We start from the raw sequence: 19156 nt of genomic DNA on the forward strand, positions 1-19156 counted from the left end.
TTCCTTCAATTACACTCGTAGGAGTAAGAACTCCATGTAAGAGCAGCTTGGGTGTTATTTCTGCAGGCTTTTAAATACTCAGCCATATAACTTCACTTATTTTAACAACAACTCTTTTCAGTGTTGGTGTGAAACAGAAGCAGGGATCACTACCACCAGAGGTCATGCTTACACATCTGAAACACTATTCAATTTGGAATTGGAATTTATCTGTTTTTTACAGATTTTAGAGCTGTGTGTTTGTAAATTTAAATCTGAAGACTTGTGGTATTTTGGATAATGCTTAATCCATGTTTTATTTTATATTTTATTGTCATGGGAGCTCAAAACAGGCTGCAGAGGATGCCTTCCAGAATTATAGGAACCCATGCTTTTCCAGCTGTAGCTGGATAGAGAGACAGGCAATGTTAGATGAAGTGATTTGCCAAAAGTCCAAAAAATGTGGCAGCACCAGATGTGAATTATTTCAATTTATAAAGCTAATTGAATTAAAGTGTTTTTAAATTAAACTTTGACCTGGATTGTAAATAAATTGTCAAGTTAAATAATAAAGTTGATCTGTCCTTACAGAAAAATCATTTTGACTTGGTTTTAGCCTAGTACTTGAATTAGAGTTGTAATCTTCTGGGAAGTTTCTAATGAAAGCAGTGAGACAGCTGAAGAGACTGCGATGTCAAACTTGCAACTGAAGCACTGCATGCATACCAAGTAGAAACCTGTTCTTGCAAGATGTTTTTATGGTCTCATGAGGGAATGTAATTTCACAGTGCAAGTGCTCGCAGTACTGTGCAATCTCTTAAAACATTTTTTTCTTTAAATACTGATGTGAAGGTATTTAAAATAGTATTTGTTGGAATTCATTGCTTTTGTACATGTCTTTCACAGCTACTTAAATTAATGGGTTTTAATTAAAACATGTACTACCAGAGTATTGTAAAAACCTGCTATGTAAATTTTTTCCAAATGAGTGGAGTCAAACCTTTACATCCTGAACACGAGAGACTTCTCTGAGAGGGATGTGAACAGTGGTATATTCATGGAATCTTGCTGATCTGAAGATGCATAAATGACTTTTTTAAAAAAAATGTAATTGATCCTTCATGTGTTTAAACCTTGTTCTGATAATCCAAGCTACTACATACATAGCTTTAAGTGACTGTTAAATCCAACTTTAAGACTCATTTACAGGTTCCACACACTGACATTTGTTCCTGGGTCACTCTGCTGAAAAATCCCTGCTTAACTTTTTTTTTCTTTTTCTTTTTTTTTTTTAAAGAGAAGTGGAGCTTAAAAAATGTGCCTGTCATACGTGAACAATCTAGTTTAATGAAGAACTTCTAGCTAAATATTCTTCTGTAGCTTAGGTTCACATAGGCATCAGAGCTTCATGTACTGCACCTTTTAAAATTGTAATTATTTTATTCTGATCCTATATTTCTGTGTACATTTCTGGTCTTTCCTCCCCTTTTTCACGCCAATGTTTCCTTCGGCTGTTTTTGCTTTCTTTGCACTCTGTTTTCCTGCCAGAAAGGTGGAAGCTCTGTTAACCCTTTTCAATTATTCACCAGGAAAATGTTGTTTGTGTTTAATATATGCTTCAACCCTTACTCACAGAAAAGATTCAGCTATTTCTTTTCCCTGATGTTGGTGTATAGAAACTTTGCAATCTTAGGGTGGTGTCAATGTGATCATTTTTCTTCTCTGTAATACAGTAGAATGTACTAACAATTTCTTTTTCTTTGGCTAAATGAAGGTAGCAAGTGATTAAGAAATATATGAAACAGAGCCAAAGTAAAACAGCTTTCCTGCCTTTTAGCAACCTACAACTTCAGGGATTCATGAGCTAGAGGTCACGTGTACATCTTTCAGTTTAAGTTCCTTTCATGGGTGAAAGTCACATGAAATTGAAGTGCATTTTAAGTCAGTTTGCATCACTTTTTAAAATCTTGTGAAGTCTGAAGGTTAAATGGTGATATGACTGTAGATATATATAATGTCATATCCTAATCTGCCTGAAAAAAGTTGCACCAGTTTTCAGTATCTGACATGTATGGACAGTCCTCTTCTAAGGACTGGAGATGTAAAAGGATTTCAGACTACAGAGTAAGTCCTTGTGTCTGAGGTGGGAATCTATGCCTACATGTTTGTTCCTTTGTGAGCAATTTTTGTGCCAGTGTTACATTTTAAGCTATTCCTGTAGAAAATGGAATGCATGTTTGATGAATGGAGGAACTCAATTCCAGTCACTGTTCCATTTGTGACAACTTCCAAATGAGCTGCACAGTTTTTGTGTATTTGACCTCCTCTTATTTATGAAAATGAGGTTTTCATTGTGCATCCAGGAAAAGTGTGTGTAGTATGACACAAACCAGATTTTGAGGACTTAATGTTGCAATTCTTAGAGTTCTCTGCTTGTGTGAGCCACCTTTTCCCCCCTACACTACCAGAATTTTTTTATCTTGTGGCTGTATTGGAAAAGGAACAGTGAGTGGTAACTTGGGCCAATCCTTTCTTTGTCCTCAAGAAATGCTGCAGTTCTGAAGAATGGACTGGTTTTGAAACCCCAAGAGATGTTCTTTATTTTGGTACAAAACTGAAATTACATACCAAAATTGCTTTGATTTTTGTTGTGAAAATATATAGGGCACATGGAGTGAGGGCTGAAAAGCTGCTGATTGTAAATTCACTTGTTAAAAGATTGGAAGGAGAAAAAAAATACGAAAAGGCAGAAGAATCCTGTAGGAGTCGGGAAGGCATTAGTCAAATCTCAGAGTTTTTTTTTACTCCTTACTCAAGTGAGTCTGAGGGTATACAGGATGAACATGCAGTGGTCACTCTTTCTGAAGTGGTTCTGGGCTCATGTATAAATGGTGATGCATTATTCACCTTTACTGTGGAATCTTGTTGCTAAAAAAAAAATTAAAAAAAAATTCTCAGCTGAAGTTACACTTCACTCAACCATCTTCTTATCTGTCATCTGGCACAGCAGATGAAATATGTGACTGAGCCTAAGATAAAAACAATCATTTCTTTTGCCTTTTTTAGGTAACATTCAGGTTTCGTGGATTGATGATACATCAGCATTTGTATCATTGAGCCAGCCAGAACAAGTACAAATAGGTAAGTGTTTCTGAAATTACTTCAGAATTAAGATGAGACTTCAACTGCTTTAAAATTCTCTAAGCCAGCAGCGTCTGCGATTCTAGTGACAAAACCACTGTGTTGCATAGAGGAGTGACCAATGGCTCTGAATTTATTGGAAGTAAACCTTCCAGTTATGCAGAAAAGCAGTTTTTGCTTTTGAGATTTTCTTTGTTCACTGTTGCTGGGTCCACCCTAGTGGTTTCCATGGTCAAGAAACTACCCATAACTTACAGCTTGAGAACACTGACTGGAAATAGCCTGTTACACATGATTATTCTGGTGTTGTCATCCCTTTTTATTCAATGCTCACATGAAAGCATCCAGCAGAGAGCCATGAAGGTGCTGAAGGGCCTGGAGCATCTCTCCTATGGGGAGAGGCTGAGAAACCCAGGTCTGTTCAGCCTGGGGAAAGGAAGACTGAGAGGGGATCTGATCAGTGTTTATCAGTCTCCAGAGGGAGGTGGAAGGCAAATGGATGAGGCCAGGCTCTTCTCGGTGGTGCGCAGCAATGGGACAAGGAGCAATGGCCTACAGTTTGGACTCAGGAAGTTCCATACTAACATGCAGAAGAACTTCCTTATGGTGAGGGTGACGGAGCGCTGGCACAGGCTGCCCAGAGAGGTGGGGCATCTCCTTCTGTGGGGATATTCCAGACCCATCTGGACGCTGAGCTGTGCGACCTATTGCAGGGACCTGCTTGAGCAGGGGGTTGGACTCAGTGATCTCTTCAGGTCCCTTCCAAGCCCTGTGATTCTGTGATTCTTTTCTTACTCTAACAGTGAGCTCTCACTGCTTTCCTGTGTCTGATTCTGTATCCAGAAAAAATTGTTGCAGGCTCAGTGGGGTTAACCAGCTCAGCAGCTGCTCAGAAATCACCAGAAACACCATAAAGGAGGGCATGAGCCCATGTGACTTGCTAAGCAGCACAGAATGGGATTCTCCCATTTGGTGACAAGCTGTTAGATGATATCTAATGGCAATGCATTCTGTTTCTTTCCAAGAAGTCTCTCAGACCTGAGCAGTCTGTTCTCAATGTCTACTGGTACTCAAAGACCTTTTCTTTTACTAGAAAGTGTTCTGTGCATTTTACGTTTTTTGTATGTTAACAAATTTGAGCGCACTAGTTATATCAGCAGTTCTGTGCTAGTAAGTGCTGAGAACGAGGTGTGGTGAACTGCGTACTGGTGCAGTTGGGGAATCTTGTCTGTAACAAGAAATGGAATTGCTGGTTGATACGTTCTAGTCTTGGTCTCAAAGTAGAACTGGTGGCATAATTCACAGCACAGCTGTTTTACATCTTTCAGCATTAGTGATGCAGATTTAGGAGGACAGATTTGCTGTCAGTTATCTCCAACAATTTTCTCATCACTGCCTTTTCATTTGTTTGGGATTATTTGAAATACATGTCACAGATTTTGTTTTAGTTACTGTGGAATTTAAACAGGGTGCAAAGGTTAAATAGTTTGAATTCTTTCAGTATTTAAACTGCAACTTAAGAAAGTTAAAATCCTTTATAACAATCTGCTTACAAGTGCATGGTGTGGACAGTCTCAGTGGACTACACCATCATTTCTGTGTTCTTTGTTGAGGGATTTTTTTTTCTGCTGGTAACTGGAATGCTGAATTACTTAGCCAGCACGTGCAGCAGGGCAGACGAGGTGATGATGTTGGCCTGATGCTTTGCTGGCCTGCACACTTGCATGGAGATGCTTGAATCCATGCCACCAACTATCCTGCATTAAAACGGCATTTCACCTCAATTTTCTACTTATAAAGAAAGCTTTGATGTAAGCTTAGTGCAAGACCCGCGCAGTGGTACTGCAGACATGTGAGACAAGTTCAGGGTTTTTTTTCTAAATTAAAAAAAAATCGTTACAATGCAGCAAAGAAAGGAACGTAGAAGGTGTTTTTTGCAAGTATATCTGGACTTGTAAAGGTGCTGTGTTACATGGAAATAAGTGCATTTGAGTAGAACTTCCTTAAATTATTAGAGTAGTACTATGGGGCTTCAGGCTCCTGTCTGCACTTTTAAGAATAACAAATAGCTACTGTAAAACTACCAGTCTCACCTTTATACTGTTCTTAGTTGTGCTGAATGGTGATAAAACAGGGCGAGGCTATCAGAAAAAGGAAAGAAAGGGAAAAAGGTGCATCATGGATTACCTGAAGAGAGGAAATAGACTTCACTGTCCGTGTGCGCGTCTTGTGGAATTAGGTACTGAGCTAAATAACAAAATATATCTATTTTGTAATGGAAAAACGGTGCCTGACGCAATGACTTGTCCTTGCATGTTTTGTACTTGAGTCTTAAAATTTCTCTAACAAAATATTGAGACTTGGTATGTTTAATGCAATAGCTTCCAGCCTGTTTACAGTCTGGGCAGCTGAGGAGGAGCAATCCATACACGGAAGTCTGATGGATTCCCTTGGGGAGGAAACATCAGGCAGGTTGTTGAAGAGTCAGAAACTTCTTGAAGCACATGTACTGAATGCTGCATCTGGTACTTGGAGACTTGAGAATTCCTATTAGTGATATTGAGGCTTCCTTCCTTATCACTGAATAAAAGACTGAATAAATCATTTTGATGATCTGTGAGAGAGTGAATGGGTTTATATTTCTGGAATTGTGTTGACTGAGTAAATTCTTAATTTCTTCAAGGCATTTGAATGTTTCTAGGTCATTCTGGGATCCAAAATTGCACTATATTATAAGTTTTTGAACAATTAGGCTCTTCCATATGCTAAAGTGTTTTCTATCAGTTATTTTAAAATAAATAATAGTCTCCTGACCTCAGAGCAAAGACTTTCCCTTCATGATACCTCAGTGCAGGATTATCCTGGAGGATCTTCCCTGAGACCTCAATACCTAATACTTTCTTCTAGCTAACTCTTGACTATTTTATTTTTTATAAACAGTTTGCGGTGAGGATTTTTTCCTCTTTAGCCTTCCTTGAGGACAAGGATCTTGAGGAGTGTGCTAATGAAGTGTCACTTTATTGGGGAAGGCTGTGCAAGCCTGCAGTACTTACCTTGGCATGGGCAAAAGGATTTGCAGCGGCACAGCTGCTATGGAAAATGGAGAGAAGGCGATCTGTGCCTGAATTAGCCATTATTTTTGACTTCCTTCAGCCACAATTGGAATATATTTACTTGACATTATGAGAAGTAGACTTACGTGCGATAATTCTGCTGAAAGTGAATAAAACTATTTTCGGGATAAAGTTTTATTTAAATCCAAGCTTTAGCAAGTGATTTGCTAAATACATCCAGCTCAACAAAGTACCTGCCTTGCTAGTGTGTGTTGCTATCAAGTTTAGATAACTTTTTTTGTAAATAATGTTGAGAAAATGTCTGTCTGCTAAGACTTTTCAGCTGCAGCCATGTGGTGTTGGTTACCAACATTACCAACTGGTTTCTCTCAGGAAAATTTATCTTCATTTTATGATTTAAAAATAAGTTAATAAAAATTCTGTTCTCTTTAGTTTGATATATTTTGTTAGAATTCACAAGACATTCAAGCAATGCTTTTCTTCAATTGGCACTGGAGAGTTAAGGTAGCTCTATTTGGTTTGGTAGCATTGACAGCCTTCATCAAAAGAGCATCAGAGAAAATGTTTTTAAAACTTACAGAGAGCTGCTTTTTAATTCAAGACCATGCAAGATTTAATTGTCTGTGTTGTTCCTTAGAATTGTCCACGTCTTCATTTCAGTTGTGCTTTGCATGGAGAAATATTTTTAGCATATACCTTTTATGTGCTCAATTGAGCATATAATATGCTAGTTACAGTCATGGTTTAGCTCTTTAGCACCACTCATATGTATATACATATATATAAGTGAATATGTATGTGGAATGTGAATATGCTGCTAAAAATAAAAGGTCTTATTTCAAGAAAGAAGAGTTGTCTGACCAAAAATATTTATTCTCATACTGGTTTTAAAAAATGACCTTTAGGCTGCTTAATAAGGATTATCTTTTTCTTAAATGCGAGCGGGGTTTGTTAGGGAATTAAATGGAAGAGCCATAACTCTGGCTCCTAGTGTAAAGCAAAACAAATAATGTGAAATTGTTATTGTGTTTTAACAAATCACTGTTTATCAGATGATCCATGGTAACTATGTGCTTGATTTTAGCAAGTAAAAACATGCTTGAGTTTAACTAAACAAATGTTGCCCTTGGGAATGTTGGCTGGTATGCAGTAACTCCAGTGAGCATTAGTAATTCATTCACGATGCCTGCACCCTTCATGGGCAGTATATATTCTCAGTGTATATATATATTCTTATGAACAGATCCTCTGACTTCACAGTCCAGACAAATGTAAGGGGTGTGAAAGGAGGTATGTTTAACACGCCTTTAATTAGTGCAATAGTCTCATGAGGCTATTAGTCAAAATTGCAGATATCTATTCTTGGGAATAGATATACAAGATATTGATGCCAAGTTTTACATAAGTTTGAAAGACTTTGCAGCAGCAGCGTCTATGTGCCATGACTTGTACTACAGGTAATTACTTTCATAGTAGCATAGTCAATATGCACAATAGAAGACCTACTCTGAAAGAGTAAAAACCAACCTGCATTTCTGAACGGTGATGTGGGAGCATGCTATCTCTTGTGTGTGCGTTAGAGGTTGTGCAGAATGCTCTGCATTTGAGGTGACAGCACTTCATAACGAATGGGAAGGTGATACACACATCTGAAATTTCTACAGAAGGGCTGGAAGTACACAAAATAAGGATTTCATCTCCACTTTACTGTTACAGTATTTTAAAATGCTCTGCCTGCATACGTGAAAAGGAATGTGTTTTTTTTTTTTTTTTGTCTTATATTTAAATGGTTTGCTGATTTATGACATTTTATTTCAGTGACTTAAGCTAAAAACAGTAGAGGACACCAGTTGACAGCCAGTATAATTTGCTGATTCATCTGTTCCAGCAATGGCTTTATGCCAGAGCTTGGCTTACAGATTAAAAGCAACTCTGCAAAGATGCTGGGACTCAAAGGAACACTGGTGAATTGTTGCTGAGTGAAGGCAGTGACAGTTTTTTCTTTCTAGGCGATTCTAATTTTGTGTTGACTCAAATCCTTCTACCTCCAACTGGCAGTATTTTTTTCAGTTAAGTGGAGATGGAACATTAGAAAGATACGAGGAGGCAGCAGCTGGATTCTAGTTAGTTGCTTCCACCAATATCTTGGGCAACAAAAAATGCAGCTCCAATAAGCTTATGTTTCACAGCAATCAAACAGAGTTTTGGCAGAGCCTTTGCAAATGTCGTCTTTTCCTGGCAGACATGCAAAATAAACCTGCTGGGTTAAGTAATGAGACTAAAAGGGAAAAAATCCAGGAAATCTCTTCTTGCCAACAAGCAATCTGGAAGAGGACTGTGACTGAAGAACTGATGATTTCTAATTTAAAAGAATTAACCCTTCTTGTGTGAAGTCTCACTCAGAAGTATTTTGAATAGGTAATTCAAACATGCAGTGTGGATTTAGGAGAGTACAGCTATTTGTCTGTTTGTTTTACCACTAGCAGTGAAATAGATAGAAGACATTTGTATGAATAGAACAAATAATTTGCTGCCTTCTACTCTTAAAATTAAGTTATCTCAGAAGGCATGTTGTCATTTAAGTGTTTTGTTTATAACATCACTTGTCTTTTCCATAGCTGTAAACACCAGCAGATATGCTGAAAGTTACAGGATCCAGACGTACGCAGAATATGTTGAAAAAAAACATGAAGAAAAGAGAGCAAAGAGAAAATGTACAGAAGATAGTTGGAAGGAGATGGAGAGAAAACGGTTGAAAACTCAAGGTGCACCTTACATTTCCCAGAGTCGATACTACTGTGTTGACAGGTGAGACTTCCTGTATTGCAGACTCATTTTTATTATATTTTCATCAAAGGCATAGTGCTTTTGAGATAGTTCATACCTGGCATTTTTCTCTGTACGTATATTTTATTAATTTGCATGTAAATCATTAGTGGTACAGCACCTGTCACAAGATCATAGATAAAGGAATAGAGGGGATTTGGTGATGAGGCAAACATGAAATATTGTGATACTGGGAGCAGGCCAACTCACAGCTTCTGAGCTTGATGGAGCAGCACCGTTTCTTGAAACCAAAATAAAAAAGTTACCTGTTTCATTTTTTTTCACATCTCAACATGGCTGCTGTCGTTTGGGAACTCTGAAAGCTCTCTTCTTATGCTACCATAAAGATGATCTTTGTTTTTTTGGGATGATTTTCCATGGTGATATTGCCACAGTGAAGGGTATAAATTACCATCTTAGGCAGTCCTGATGGAGTCATCCTTGTGTTTCAGGAACAGGAAGGTAAATGAAGATAGCCAGTCCTAGATTTGTTTCTAATGAGGAAGTCTCTCTCCTCAATGAATGCTGTTATGTGTATTTTGGGACCTCACAGATTCTAGACAAACAGTGAGTGTGGTGGCTTATGGTTTGAACCATAGATAATTCTGTCTTTTAACAAATATTTCGGAAAGCAGTAAGACTGCAAGACAGGTTTGTTTCTATCTTTCAAATTAGTAGGGGATGATCACAAATGTGTAATGTGGAAAGCTGCTGAATAAATTTCAGTGAACTGTTTCCTCAATTTTGTTTGTATCCCAATGAGTTGTCTGCCTGAACACTTCATGTCCTTGAAAATTTTTAATCTGTTTTTCTTGTATTGAAAGATTCCTCAAGAAGCACCCTTACTATGTTTTTTTTTTTTTTTTTGGATGATCAACATTTTGATAACCCTGGAAAGCAGTCTTCAATTTGTTAATAGACTGAACTTCTTTTTTAATTGATGTTCTATAAATTTTAGTTCTCATTATTCCAGAAATAAAGTGATTTGATTGTCTTCCAAATTCCCTTCCATGCAGATCTTTTGGCATGTTTTTTCTTAGTTTTATTTCTCTTTGTTACTCGATAGATTGTGCTCTCTTGTCAACTTGTCTCATGCAAGTATTTCCTCTTTCCAGTGTGATCTGGCAGTTGTACCAGCTTAGGTATAACATGTAACTTCAAACCTTGTGGTCTTTCAGTTTACCTAAGGTAACTGTAGATGCATTTTTCTTTCCAGAGATATATAAACACAAATATTTTAAAGATATATGTAAATATATTTATACAGTATTATAAATGATTATATGTGTGTATATGTGCATATTTTTCCAGATTAATCTGAACCATATATAGCTAAGTACTCATTACTATGATGAAGCTAGCAGCTGATCTCTTATAATAGCTTCATGTTACTGCATCCTTTATTTATTTATTACTTAATAAACTTACTGCATCAGCTTCTGCCAGAGAAGGGAACACAGCTGCAGAATAGCTGTTCTTCTCCATGGTGGCAATATGTTCATTCAGTAGTGAAGTTGTTGGTTTTTTCTTACAAGCAAAGCCTCTGTCTTACATTGGCAAAGTTAGAAGAAAGTAGTGAAGGTTCATTAATTCATTCTTAACTCCAGATTTTCCTTCTACCATCTTCCTCCCATGGCATTCATCCTGGCAGGCTGGTGTTTAGATAGGTCAGCAGAAAGGAGAGGTTGGGGAGGGAGGGCTCTGCCTGAGGTGAAGACGTGCACAACCATACCTGCTATCTTCAGTGACCATCAGAAAAACTGCATTGTGTTAATTAAGGAGATTTGCCAACTGGTGATATACGATAGGCTTTTCTTACTTTTTTCCCTTAACTTGGCTAGTCATTTTACTTTAAAACTAAGAATAAAACTTTATTTTGCTGCCCCAAAATGGTTTGGACTCTGCTCAAATATGTATATATAAAATCGTATTGTTGCCTGGGTAGCTGTTAAATGTGTGTTCTGAAGGCTGGTCTAAGACTGTCTCTACATGCTTTAGGTATCCAGAAAGATGAGGATTCTGAATGGGAAAATTACTGATAGCTTGCAGTTTGTTTTTTTCCACTTTGTTCAGTTGTTTCTCAGCAGAGCAAGGAAATTGAGACAGACGGGTGGACGTGCTCCAAAATAGCTGATAAAATTAGAAAACTGAACTTTGCTCTGACTAGTGCTCTGACTCGTATATACAACCATACTCATTTGCTACTATTGCTAAGTGAATAAATAACATTGCTGTACTTCTTGAACCTTATTTTAGGTCAAACAAGAATAGGACACATGGGGAAAAAAAGAATCAACCAAACCCACAATGTGTAGTTATGTGGAGTCCATGCAGTGAATGAGTAAATGCAGAAAAAAAACCTAATAATTTAGGAGAAAGCAGGAAGTCAACAGTACTCAATTTTGATTCTTGTGCTACCTGTTTTCTGCTGTGCTTTCTTTTTTTTTTTTTTTTTTAGTTTTGTTTTCTATTTTTGTCTGCAGGAAAAATGTGAAGCCTGAAATTAGTTTTTATTTCGTACTTATTCCTTACAGTAAGTTTTTTTCTAAGAGCCCTTCCAGTATCTCTAAGTCCTGCAATCATAATTTATGGGTCATGATTTTTCTTCCCTATGTATTTTTCAAAATACCTTTCCTGAAAGTATAATTCTTAAACTTTTCAATTTTTTTTTTTAATATAATAGCAAGCAGTTTGCTCCAGAAGTAATGCCTCCTATTTATGTCCGTGGAAGTGACAACAGACACAAAGAGCACAATCTTGCTATTTGATAGAGAAAATGCTCACCTGATTTTTTCAATGTTCTTTGCCCCCTAAAAAAAAACTGCACCAGTTGAGGTGATTGCTGTCACTGTCACCACTGCTGAAATGCACCACCCCTTCTTACTGCACTGTTCAGTCTCCATAAATGTTCACAAGCACTGATAAGTGTCAGTGGGGGCCCTTTTTTCCACATGGAGGAATCCAGTTCCACCCTTTGCTCCACCCTCACTTCATGTCAGGCGCCATTCTGTCACAGTGCCCCTCTGCTGCCATCTGTCACACAGCAACAACGTGTCACGGAACGCTGGTGGGAAGGTTCAGCCTCTGCTGCCATCCCACCAACAGCTGCCTCTGATGTTGTGGGCTGACATCATAAAATAGGAGGCATTACTTTTGGAGCAAGCCCTTGTAATTTTTAATTTTCTAACTGCTTTGTTTTCACGAGAGCTCTTTGCTCCTGTCTCACCCCCCTCCCTTTCCAAACAGCTTTTTGACTTTCATCATTCTACTGATGGTAGTTGTGTTATGGTGTGACTTGAAAACAAGATTTATAAGAGGTTGTTCAAGAAGGCCTTCTGTGTGTGAATGTTTGGAGAAAGAGCCAGCTGTTCATCAGAGTAAATGGTGTTTGTGTTCCTAAAGTTGAAGTAAGAGCATGAAGCATAATCATGTTTCATGTTTGTTTACTGCTTTTGGATATCCCAGAAAGAGTCTGTTCTAAAATGTTCAGATGAAAAAGGGCCTCCACTTCAAAGCCAAAACTATGTAGCTAGATCTTACATTCCTTTACCTGAACCTTGTTGATACCCTGTGCTTCTTTGTATTAGTGACTAAAAGAAAAAAATACAACATTTAAAAGTTTTGTTCTATAACTTAGAAATAAAAGCATTGAATATTGAATGAAAGAATAGCCATCTTGTTTCGTTATTAATAATTGCATTCTAGTTGAATGAAAATCTCTGTAGCATTATTTCAGTGTATCCTGAATGAAACAGAGCTCTAAGTGCATGTTCATGATGTTTTCTCTGTAGTAGAAATACTTATAAAACTGCGTGTAGTTTTGAGAGAGCAGATGAACTTAGCATGTAGAAGCCTTCAATATGAAGATGAACAGCTTTAATTACACCTAAGCTGAGTGATTTCAGCAGAATAGCAGCTAAGCCTGAGACATCTACATCTCAAACAATAAATACCTTCATTTGCATAACATCCTAGTTGATGACTTTTATGGACTCTTACAGTTGAATTGCATCTTCCAGATAATGTAATGTCATGGCTCAGCACTTCATACAGTTTATATTACACTTTCTTAAGCATTTAATAGATACGTAGTAACTAGTACCATGTAATAGTTATTCTTAACTTGTTGATAACAATATTTTTTTTACATTTCAGTTTTACAGGTACCAGTATAGTGGGAAAGAGAAGTATGAGTCCTATTCAGGAAGAAACTGGTTCTGACAATTTGGAAGAGGAAGGGGTTCCAGAAGATCAGACAAACTCCTATGCAGAGTCACCTCCAGATGTTAAGAAGAGAGCCAAAAGGTTCAAAAAAATCAAGAGAGAACAAGTTTCAGCAGGTAAAAGCAATGTTCTTGATCATAATTTTCTGTTCTGTTTGAAACTGCCCTAGACCTGAACAGAACTGAGGTTTGTTGTTGAGGGTTTTTTGTTTGTTTTTTTTGCTTGTTTGCTTTTTATATCTCATTTTTTCTGGACTTCTATGAATGTAATGCATTAAGGCACTGTTACAACTTATTTTGTTGTACGTTATTTAAACTGACAAAAAAATGCATCAAACTAAATGAAGCAGGATGTATTTGATTTCTTATTCACTTACTTTCTTCTATATAGTAACACTAAATATTTTTAGCTATTCTAAATTTCTTCTTTTTTCTTCAATGAGACTTTTTAATTATGCAGGGACTTCAAATAACCTTATCATAAACAAAAGTAAAAGAATTCTGGAAGCAGGATTCTGGAGTGGATCTCCCTGTTAGTCCAACAAACCGTCAGCAGTTGTAAGACTCCCCTCATGCAGACCTTTTCACTTAAGCTTGATTAGGAGTCTCAGAATGAATGAATGCATGCAGCTTGGTCTGCAAGATGTGTATCATTAAACAAACTCTCTTGCATGCAAAAGAGTCCAATTTTAATAAATCTACCCACTGCCCTGAAGGCTAATATATGTGTCCTTGTAACTAACACTTCTCAATGTTAACACAGACCATCTTGATGACACTGCACTGGCATCCCTTATTCACTGTTATTTGGGAGATAGTTCTGTAAGTTGAGGAACCAATGCTATTTTTCAATCTGGTCAGAATGTTATCTACCTTTATGACTAAGCCAAAACTTTCACAGTCAGCTTGCCTGCCCCACACAACTTGGCACAATGCTGATGCCCTTTCTTCTCTAGAACATCTGATAAAGTACTGGCTGAGACAGTTCCATCAAGGATTGAGCTGCCAGACTGGTGCACATCTACTGGGATCTTAATCTTAGGCAGGCCTTTCAGATTTTGTAGTGTTTAGCTTTTATGAATCACATAGCTGTGCTTTTATTTCCTGAGGAAAAGTGACTGTGATTAATATCCCTTCCTAGCATTTTGGATGAGTAGCTCACAGTCATCTTTAACGATTCTTGCAGTCTACCACATGCTCAGAATAAGCCCATGTTTATTTGAAAGACTTACAGGTCCATGAGCAGATCATTCACATTTCATGAACTGTTAGCTGTTGCAGCTTGTAGAAACTCATTTTTTCAGGAGACTGCGATTTTGAAAAGCAGAAGAAACAGTAGACAATTGACCTGTAAAACTGTCAAAATGTGGAGTTGCCCAAATGATGGTCTTTATTCTCTCTGAGGTATTTTATAGATCTTCTCTTTCTTCTTCTTCTTCTTCTTTTTTTTTTTTTTTTAAGAAATCAATATGCAGTGCTTGAAAATCAATAGTGTTTCTAATATAAATTATAGATCTTTTCCTATCTTCTGTTAGGATGTATAAATTAGAATATGCAGTGTCTGTCTTGTTTTATTTGGAAGATTTTTCACATAGAGCTGATTTAAGAATTTCTTTTTGCTGACTTCAACTGCAACATTTTTCTAGCCAGAATACTTGGAATTGTGTTTGGCTGAATACAGACAGGTGACAGGTGATCATGCTTCAGGTGATATTTTCACTGTTTTGTGAGTTATTGCAGCCTGTAGAATAGAAGGGAGGATGGGGGATGTCTTTTAAACAGTTCAGTTGTTGGGTTCTCTTTGTAAATACTGACTTGCAAATAATGTATCTGGAGGAGAAAAATAGGATTTTGTATGCTTTAAAAGAACCAAAATATTCCTGACTTCTTTCCTTTCAGTATTTGTATACTGAAGTCATTAATATAGAGCTTTCTGATTCTGTCTTTTTTAGGAAGCCTCACAAGTAATTCCACTGAAATTTTTGAAGTCCCTGAAACATGGTAGGAAATAACTGCCTTAACAAGTGGAATTGATTGAAAGCAGTTGTGAGAATACATCTCCTGGAAGCCATAATTTATTTAACTGAAGTGGTGTTAACAAATCAGTATGTGTCCTGAAAACCAGTTTAATTATTTTAAACTGTTACTGAACAATCACTGTCAATTTTACTTGTGTGTATATTGACTAGTATATGATCTTGTTGTTGATCAAGTGAAGTCCTTGTTATTAATTATGTTAGATTTAAGAAGCAAGACTAAATGTATTTCAGTCATCCACTTTGGCATGTTGGCTATGAAATGTACAAAAAGACCCGGCAGCCTATGATTTTGTGCTAGACTGTTTCCTGTGCTTGAGGGGAGTTACCACAAATCTTCTGATCTTTAGATATTTTTCCAGGCAACGTCAGAGTGCTGCCAGAACTCTTGATACAGGTAGAACTGCAGTTTCACATATTGCTTTTTACCTGTTACTATCTGGAAATCATTTTTTAGTTTTCCATTCTTTACTTCACCCCCAGTGCAACCAGCCTTCATCTGAATACCAGCTTTACAGATACCCTGTCTTTTCCAAAAATATAATTTATGTGCTCCTTAAATATGAGTTTCCTGGTGGGAGGTAGTTTTTTCTTTGTTTTCACATTTGCTGCTGTTTTCACCCTTAAGTCCCTATCTATTTCTTCCCTGCTTCTTCCCCATCTTGTGGGGTTTTTGTTAAAAATGTTTTTTGGTACCTGTGACAAACCTGCTAACTGTACCAGCCCTCTATTTGTTTAAAAAAGATCTGCATTGGTAGATTTCAGAAAATGTTTGATATTTAACATTTTTGTATCATGGAAATAAAAACAAAAGATGTATTTCCATAAAATGAAAATTAAAGAAATTTTCTTAGGAAGTGGTTTCCTTTTATGTATTGGCTCCTGAAATATATTTTTTGTGCTCTTATTTTGCTCTTCATAATGCTATTTTTTAAAATTATTTTTAAATCTTCATACAGTTTTCAGTCTATGTCTGGCAGACCCTCTGGGTCTATGGACTCACTACTTTCAAGATATTTGTGAAATGTAATGAAGAAAAGCCAAGTCTGTTGAAAAAAGTTTGCTATGCATTTCCCTTGGGAAAAAGAATGAGGGTTCTGCAAACCAGCAAGTTGAAAACCATTTCTATGGAAAAGTGGAATATTAAGAAAGTTACATCAGATTGTACTTACGTCACAGTGTGAACCATTGTCATTTTAACAATGCAGCAACCTGCTTGAAGGTATGCCAAAATTTGTGGGTTTTTAAGTGATTGCAAGAACTGTCTTGAATCTTGAATTTGTTTTGCAGAAAGGAAAAGGATTTAAATCCCTCAAATGTGAAATGTCTTATTTTTAATCTTGGAATACTGCTGGAAGTAGTGCAGCTAAGGTTTGTTGTTATTGTTGGTTTGTTTAGTAGCAGCCATAGGATCATATTATTGCACTGAAACGTGGGACAGAAGACAGTGTTATTAGTGATGCCAGGGGAAAATTATCAACAGAACTCTAATGATCCAGAGTCTATGTAGCAGCATGGGAACTTGTCTTCATTTCATTACAATATAGAGGCTTAAATCCTTGCCGGATTATTATTTTTCAATGAAGAGTAGGCTGGGTGTATATTTCTCTAAGCTACTGTATCCACTATTTCCAGTCTTCTTCCCACTCTGAATTTTGGAGAGCAGGATGCTATTTAGCTGTACTTAGTACCTCTTAGGAAAATAATGCTATTTTGTTTTCTAGTCCTTGTGTAGCCTTTGATTTTACCAGATAATACCTACTTACACTAATAAAATGAGATGGGATTGGGACTGTGGTATCACTAGCACTAATTTTGGGTGGAGAGTTGTCAGGGGTAGATGCTGTTGTAAAGAGGAAATGACCCCCCTGATGTTTGCATCAGAACTTGTCATGCTGTGCTTTGTGCACCTCACTATAAATCAAAGCACTAATTCTAGCAGAGGAGGAAGTGGCTTCCTAAATTTGATGCACATTTGTTTCCTGATGTAAGTTTAAAATACGTGCCTGCAGTTTGCACCTTTACAGCCTTTATTCCCAGAACACAAAGTTGTCAGCACCAGCCTGCGGCCGCGGCGTCTCCCGAGCTGTGACCCCCGGGCTGTGCGCTGCCTGTGACAGGAGGGTGGGCACCTGGGGTTGGGGCGGCTGTGTGGGGGTGCTGGGGCTGCAGTGAGGTGTGGACGGGCTGTTTTGGCCTGGTAAAGTCGGGTGTATCTACCATACTCGGATAGAATTCCTTAATGTTTTTTTTCTCTCTTCATTCTTTTTTTTCCTCAGGGGAAGTGGGGAGTAAACCCCATGGATGTTGTTTAATTTTGAAGCTCTTTGTTTTCTGTTTGAGGAAGCAGCGGCGGCTATACCTGGTTCTGTGTGCTGCACGATTGCCCTAATCGGGGCCAGAACAACTTCCGGCAGGAGGAGACCTCCACAGTGCTTGGCGCTGGGGGCCTCGGGGCGCCCGGCCTCCATCTTCCCTCAGGGCAGGGCGCCCTCAGCGCCGCTGGTGGGCGGTGGGTGCAGGAGCAGCGCTGTGTGCAGCCAGGACGAGGTGAGTGCCCGGAGCCTTAACGGCTCGTTTTTCTGCTCTTCAGTTGCATAAAATAGCCAGTGTTACCTTGCTGATGGTTGTGCTGAAGTGAAAGGATTCCTTCAGCAGACGGTGGGCGCTGCAGTGGAGCTGTGGTGCTCTGTGCTTGTGCTGAGGTGAGGCTGGCGGTTCCGCTGCAGGCGGTGGGGATGGGCCGCAGTGCAGTGCCAGCACGCGGCTCTCGGCTGTTACCCGCAGCTAGCGGTGGTGGAAGCAGAAATTCAATTGGGAAAGCGAGGGAGTTTTGTGATTGAAAGAGGAGAACTTGGGAGTGGAGACCTGAATGTGAGAAGTAAGGAAAACCTCTCCACAGGGGAATAAAGCAGGAGGGCTGGACTGTGTTTATTTGACTGAAATTTAAACTTGACAGTGACCAATTATCAATAGCACTTGAGCGCTTCATTGTTTGAATTGAAAATAATGTTAAAATAATACTTAAATTGATCGTATGCAAAAGAATCTCAAGCATCTCTGGGATGAGAGGTGGCTTGGACCAGAAAGCACAGGTGTGGCAGCGCAGGGCATGGTTGGTTCTGGTGGATGGGAGAAGCGCCTGTGAAGGGCATGGCGTAGTACTGAGTAAAGAGAACAGCACGAGTGTCCCTGCGGTGTGGATGAGAAGAGGGGCAGATGAGTGGATGAGGCCTGAGGGAGAATGAGTATCCCAAGTACTGTTACCGTTGCTGGGAGTGCAGCAACCTATGCATGCACTCAGCTCCGAGCTTGTTTTGGAATAAAAACAAAATGCTTCAGATGATTTAGATGGAAGAGTAAATTATTTATCCATCCAGTGAAGAAAGAAAGAGAGAGGTAGAAAGCTAAAACGTAGTGATTCTTGAAAAAAATAGTGGCGTTAGCCCCTTTCTTTCTTTCAGCCTTTGAGTTCTGTCATGGTGTCTGAAGATGTCTGGTCTCCCACATGTACCCTGTGTCTTTAAATCGTGATAAATGTGACACAGGTAAAAATGTTCTCTGCACTTCAACTTCAGGGCATACATGAGAGTACTGTTGGTAATCAGGAGATCTTGGCTTCTAAGTCTGTAGACTACTGCCAGCTGAGCAGGTATGCACAGTGAAGAAGATTCCTTAAGATTCTCCACAGTACACTAGTACATAAACACGCAATTGCTTGTCTATTTGTGGTGCTTTTGTGGCTTTGAACTTAAACTGACTAACTCCAGGTGACTGACTTCTCCTGTGTGTTTTACAGAAGCAGTGCCTCACCATAGCTGGTTCAGGAGCTGGTGGGCTCGGTTGGAATTTATAGGATAATTAAGATGTTCTTTTT

General features: G+C 38.3%; 1 protein-coding gene across 5 annotated transcripts in view; it reads left to right on the plus strand.

The window, feature by feature from the left end:
• PARN (poly(A)-specific ribonuclease) overlaps positions 1–16172 on the plus strand; it is a 38045-nt gene extending 21873 nt beyond the window's left edge. For 4 of the 5 annotated variants that reach the window (XM_031606801.2, XM_090151293.1, XM_031606802.2 and 1 more), the window contains 4 exons: positions 3046–3120; positions 8813–9002; positions 13176–13360; positions 15196–16172. In XM_031606801.2, coding sequence (XP_031462661.1) covers positions 3046–3120; positions 8813–9002; positions 13176–13360; positions 15196–15248 — 503 coding nt within the window. In that variant the 3' untranslated portion in view covers positions 15249–16172. The remainder of the gene's footprint in view (positions 1–3045; positions 3121–8812; positions 9003–13175; positions 13361–15195) is intronic. The other variant, XM_031606799.2, reaches the window with a different exon arrangement.
• Positions 16173–19156: the final 2984 nt, after the last annotated feature.

Source organism: Phasianus colchicus, chromosome 16 (genome assembly GCF_987193195.1).
Source record: "Phasianus colchicus chromosome 16, bPhaCol1.hap1.1, whole genome shotgun sequence".
Taxonomy (NCBI): domain Eukaryota; kingdom Metazoa; phylum Chordata; class Aves; order Galliformes; family Phasianidae; genus Phasianus; species Phasianus colchicus.